General features: G+C 35.1%; 2 protein-coding genes across 3 annotated transcripts in view; both read left to right on the top strand.

The window, feature by feature from the left end:
* Positions 1-959: 959 nt before the first annotated feature.
* Positions 960-2223, top strand: LOC101894488 (SUMO-conjugating enzyme UBC9-B). Its single transcript, XM_005181512.4, has 2 exons — positions 960-1123; positions 1191-2223. Exon 2 carries the CDS (start codon positions 1345-1347, stop codon positions 1822-1824), a length of 480 nt encoding a protein of 159 aa, XP_005181569.1. The 5' UTR covers positions 960-1123; positions 1191-1344; the 3' UTR covers positions 1825-2223.
* A 2166-nt stretch (positions 2224-4389) lies between these two features.
* LOC101894648 (bridge-like lipid transfer protein family member 1) overlaps positions 4390-6000 on the top strand; it is a 34589-nt gene continuing 32978 nt past the window's right edge. Inside the window, exon 1 of one of the 2 annotated variants that reach the window (XM_005181513.4) lies at positions 4390-4942. In XM_005181513.4, coding sequence (XP_005181570.1) covers positions 4838-4942 — 105 coding nt within the window. In that variant the 5' untranslated portion in view covers positions 4390-4837. The remainder of the gene's footprint in view (positions 4943-6000) is intronic. The other variant, XM_011293378.3, reaches the window with a different exon arrangement.

The following is a 6000-nucleotide window of genomic DNA, read 5'->3' as shown; positions in this document are numbered from 1 at the left end:
TGAAAAAATAAATGAATAAATAAATGAAAATTGGAAGACACGTACTTTGTGCCTGTACACGTTGTGCATTGAAGCTATTAACCAGTTTAGTCATGAAATTAAGTGATTGAACAGTTGGGGCATAATTTTGAGAGAAAATCCACGAATTTAATTCTTGCACTATTTAACTCATTTTAAAAATGAGTACAAATATAAAAAATGAAAACTTGTTGTATATAATTTTTAATGAGACTAACAGGAAGCGGACACAGCTTCACGGCTGTATTTCTGAAGTTTTACAATGCTGTTCTAGCTCCTTATTGTACCATGGGTTTATCTATGGATCCATTATTGTGAAATTTCTTAAATTGTAACATCTGCGTGCCTCTTTCAGCTGACAACAATGTTGTATTCTTAAGCCGAAGTTACGATTTTAGCTTTAAATTCGACTGGACAAAAGTTCTTCCATCCACCACCAAGTGGAAACTTGAATTGCGGCCAAATCGACCTCGAAATCGCTAAAATTTGGAAGCTCTTTCATATGGAAGCTACACCTCTATTTAGATATTTTTTTGAGACGAGTTGATCCAACAACTGAGGTACCGAAATATCTAATAAAACCTAATTCGGCTGTAGATTGGGGAAACTTCAAAACCGCTAAATTAGGAGGTTCCATTGTATGGGGAGATATACCTAAATGTGGATCGATATATCAGATTTTTAATGCCGATAAAAGTTGCAAATATAGTTTAGTGTAAAAACCTCTCTCCTTTGTATTGTAATGCTATTTTGTTTATTTGAAGTTGAAATTTCTTGCAAGTAATAAATCCAAAAAATCGGTTTAATTTAAAATATTTTCTGTTGTGATAATAGCACGTGTTGCCAACCAAGCTTGTCTCTTGAAATACAACACTGTGTACGAAATGCAACAATGTGACGCGAGCGCCAAAATTATCAACACTGAATTTGTCATTTTTGCGACACACACATGCACACAAGCCAGAGGCCGAACATTATACGAAGGTTAACGCATTTTTTTACTTTGTGAGGAAATTTGCAAAAAAGAAGGCTTACAAAATTCAAACAAAGCCTTACATTAAGTCATTTGTTTACTATTAAATATAAGTAAATTTCTAGCGAAAAGGTAGGACAACAAGTGGTGATTGAATTTAAAGTGAAGTTTTGTTAAATATTGTGTATTTTGTCGGCAGAAATTTGTAGAAAAAATAAGACGCGTGCCTTCGCAAATTCTAGCAGCCAGCCAGTATTTTACAGCAACACTACTTAAGAAAGAAGAAGACAACGACGACGAAGGCATCAAACAAGGCGTTCTATTAACACTGATCTGAAGAAAATAAGAACAACATGTCTGGCATTGCTATCACACGTTTAGGCGAAGAACGAAAGGCATGGCGCAAAGATCATCCATTCGGTTTTGTGGCACGTCCAGCAAAGAATCCCGATGGCACATTGAATCTGATGATCTGGGAATGTGCCATTCCCGGTAAGAAGGGTACCCCATGGGAGGGTGGTCTCTACAAATTGCGTATGATTTTCAAAGATGATTATCCAACCTCACCCCCAAAGTGTAAATTCGAACCTCCATTGTTCCATCCCAATGTATATCCCTCGGGGACGGTCTGTTTATCTCTGTTGGATGAAGAGAAGGATTGGCGTCCCGCCATTACCATTAAACAGATCCTCTTGGGCATTCAAGATCTATTGAATGAGCCCAACATTAAAGATCCTGCCCAAGCTGAAGCTTATACCATTTATTGTCAAAATCGATTGGAATATGAGAAACGTGTGCGTGCCCAGGCCAGAGCAATGGCTGCTACAGAATAAAATGCAGATGTTTCTTTTATACTTAAACAAAACAACAACAAACTCCATTAGTTATAGAAAATAAGAATACAACCACAAGGCAAAACAAACAGAACCAGATAATAAGCATACACTAAACTACCAACACCAGAGCAAACAATTTTCAGCCAATAACCATTTCTCACGCCACATCATCTCATCGACGATATTTGGCCCGGAAGAGTCTGTTTATGTTAGGATTTTATTTTATACTTCCCTCTGAATCCATGTATTTATAAATATGAGAAGTCCTTAAACAAAATTTATATTTAAAACTCTGTAACTATTAATAATCGTATATTACCATAATTACTTCATTTTCGCACTTAATAATATATTTTAAAATAATGAAAGAAAACAAAACAATTAAAAATATACAAATATATTTGTGATTTATTTTATAAATGTTAGAAAAAAGAAAGATGTAAATGACGTCACTGTGTTGAAAGCTCCATGGCAGATGCTAAAGGTACCACGTGGTGTCGCTAGTGGCAAGAGAAGAAATTTTACCTAAGCCTGTGGATATGCACCACCAAGAAGAATGTGAGGTTAAGACAATTGTCCTAGAACCGGGTTTGTGGATTGTACTAAATAGTGTCATTCCGGAATTAAAAAATCATGAAGAAGAATATGTTCTTCAAAAGGAATTGCGGATTTCTATAATTAATTTGACTGCAGAGAGCTCAACTGATGTTGGATTGAAGTGCGTAATCGACCTTGTATGACTTAGTATTTTTGAAAAAACATATTTTTAAGAAGTGTTCGAAGTTTAGAGAACAGGCTTTGAATAGTTTTTTTTAAATTTAACTGTGACACCTCAATTGTAGATATGTTGCAATTATTGATCTATAAATCATTAAATCAACTTTAAAAGTTATCCTTGGAGTTAAGGCTGTTTTTACTTCCTCAGTGTCCCTAAATTTTTGACTGATTTGGTAATATAACATTTGTGGACTAATGCATTTCAATACCATGAGTACACATATCGCTTTTATAGAAGAAAATTTTGCGTTGAATGCATTATAGTTGTCGGTAAAATATCCTTTCGGCTCTTACAAGCCATCTACTTGATTAGCCTTCTAACTAACAGTGAAACGTACCACACGTGCTGACTGTGTCACTGCCAACTTCAGAGCAATAAGCTTGTATTGAAACGAAAAATGAGGTTTCCTCGTTGTGACATGGCAAGATTAACGGTCGTATAGAGGTAAAAACGTCTCAAGGGGTTGTTAAAACTGTGATTCTCAGGAAATGGAATACCACTCACTATCTGGTAACTCCAAATTAACAATCGTTTCATATTGTTACTGGAAGTCGTCGGTTAACAGTTCTGCAAAAGAGAGCGTTTCGAGGGGTAAATTTTGACAGTTACTTTAGAGACTTCGCAAATTCTTTCCAGACAAATTTCTTATTGCAATTCTTCTTCCGGTGATTTATATTTGGGTATTCAATTTTTAAACACCTTTATTTTGGAAATCTCAAGCCTATTTGTTTTGTTTTCCCGCTCATTGTTAATTTTTGCGTGCTTAATACCCTTTTTATGGCGCGCAAATTGTTTTGTTTTGACAAATCAGCAAGTTTTTGTAGAGACTCCGTCCACTTTTTACTGTTTCTTTTTTTCAAAAGAGAATAAAACCACTTTACTTTCTCAAAGAAAAAGCTACGGTACAATTTCTGGAGTAAATGTAATCAGACAAACCTTTTCTTGCTTTTTACAGGCGAACGGACATTGACCAAATGTGTCAGAGTGATCGGTTACTACTGTCCTATCTTTTTCTACTTAATGCAGGTGAAATATCATCGCTTTTCCCCTTTTCCAATCTTTTTCCTAAAACCTAAATTCAAATTCTTAATGCTAGGAACACAATTGGAGCGAACGACGAATTTCGCCCTACGCGGCGACAAAATGAGCCGCGAAAATTCGTCGTATGGAACACAATACCGACGAAATTATAAAACAGCTGATGAAGTTGTTTACTTTTTGCTCATTTGTTGACTACAATGAATTATACAAGAACACATAATTCTTTACGTTCACTATTATAATTTCACTTATGTCCATCTTCTCTATTATAAATTCAGTGATATCCATCTTCACTCAGGCGCAAGTACACAAATAAATAAACAAATTAATTATGTTTTTTTTATACGAGTAACAGATAGTAGAGTGACCATAACAAATTTTAAAGTAAAAAGTAACTTTATTTACTAAAACACATAAAATTCGTACAAGTATGGCCACCTTGTACTGTTTTGTTCGCCGGTCGCCGGCGTATGAAATAGAAATAAATCTAATTGAGTTCGCGGCGACCGACGAAATTTTCGCCGGTGCCGTGATTGTGTGCACTTCCATATACACATATGTGTTTTATTTTTGACGACGAACATACGCCGCGAAAAAATTCGTCGTTCGCTCCAATTGTGTTCCTAGCATAAGGCTAACTTCCGCATAAACCTCACGAATTATGAAAATTAAACACATCTCTTCATTGTTTTCCTCAAAAAATAAACAAAAATAAAGCCGTCCCTTGATGTAAACTCATCGCCGTTTCTCTCCCACGTCAGTCGTCTTCGTTTTGTGTATCTGATATACGAGTAAAATGTAGAAAAATATAGTGAAAAACGAGAAAACCATGAATTTGCTAACGAAAAAATTGAAACAAAATGTGTTTTAACATTAAGTTAATCATAAAATTAGACGTAGTTTTAAAATTTATAAAAAATAAAACGAATTGATAGCAAAAAAAGTTCACATTTCGAAAGGTGCTGCTGGTAGCGGTCGGTGGTTACATGAACCCAGCCCTAAAAAGTGCAAAAAATCGAAGTCACAACAAAGAAAAAATTATCAGGAAGCGAAAAAAATATTGTATCCCACAAATGTTCAAAGTGCAATAAATCTGTGTGTGCGTTTCGTTTTACTGTGTGTGCATGAATTTAGTGTAATTTAATTAAGCAAAATTGTCCATAACTAATCTCGAGCACAGCCAGCCCAAACATGGAGACGGAGGAAAATGAAATAAATTTTGGTTTTGCCGATGCAGGAACATGGAATTCCACTGGCCACATTGCCTTGGAAAACATGAAAATCGATGCTCCCATGGTAATTACATTATTATTATTGATTTATGAATATTTTGGCAGAGGTGTTGTTTCTGGTAGTGGTGTGGTGGTGTCCATTGACGCCTAGCATGAATCATTCTGTGCAGTTTGCAGTTTCCTCGTTATCTGGGTTTTCTTATTGATTAATATTATTCTCAAGGAAATGTTTATAGCCATTAGTTGACCAAATTTGTTGTTGTATTTGTTTCGTATATGCTTATCAATGAATTGTGGTGTTGTTGGATTAAGCAAAGAAAATAATAATAAATAATGATGATGGACATCGAACAGACATCGTATTGTGCTCGGCCAGTCACTGCCTTATGCGATGGCACACATTTCTTTCCCCCCGATTTGCTAGTGATACTGATAAAATAACATATTCTACTATAGTCTGTGTTTCTTTTTCATACCCTTATCATAATTTTTTATTGTTTCCTTTTATTGAGATAGTGTTTTTACAATAAAAACCATTGTTTTATTAAATTTTGTTAAATTTATTGCGTTTGAAAGAATTCATTCATATATTTTTTTCTTGTATAAGGTGTTGTGCTGTATAGGGCTTCATGTAACACTAAATGGGAGAGGCGATGCCGTTAGTAATTATGGTGACGCCGTCAAAATGTATCCTTATTATACAGCCGCCCCTATAGTTTTCAATCAATGTGTTGCATACGAGGATATATTGATATATAAAGCTTTAAAACCTAGATGATAAATGACTAGAAGAGTATCGCCAGTAGAGTAATCTATTTTCAGCAGATTTTCTGACGATGCCTAAATAATTAATTTAAGAAGGTTAAAATCTCTAGGTTTTCGGATAACGTCACGGATTAATTTTTTTGGGTTATTGTTACAATTTAGTTTGTGAAGTTTAGTTGATGGCGATCAAATTAATTCGTTTGATTCCCAAGTAATGATGCGCTGTCCGGGGACGTACGCAAGGTGAGTCGGGGGACTCGGGTCTATCCCAATGTCTATCCCTTTTGCCATTTTTGTATATTTTACATGGAAAAGTGAATTTATAATAGTTGATCTCGAAATGGCTTCGGAATGCGT

The sequence above is a fragment of the Musca domestica genome, unplaced genomic scaffold, assembly GCF_030504385.1.
Source record: "Musca domestica strain aabys unplaced genomic scaffold, Musca_domestica.polishedcontigs.V.1.1 34, whole genome shotgun sequence".
NCBI classification, from domain to species: Eukaryota; Metazoa; Arthropoda; class Insecta; order Diptera; family Muscidae; genus Musca; species Musca domestica.
This window is presented reverse-complemented; position numbering and strand designations above follow the sequence as displayed.

Excerpts from the sequence above, each read along its gene's own strand:
- LOC101894488 (XM_005181512.4), top strand. The coding sequence starts at position 1,345 with ATGTCTGGCATTGCTATCACACGTTTAGGCGAAGAACGAAAGGCATGG.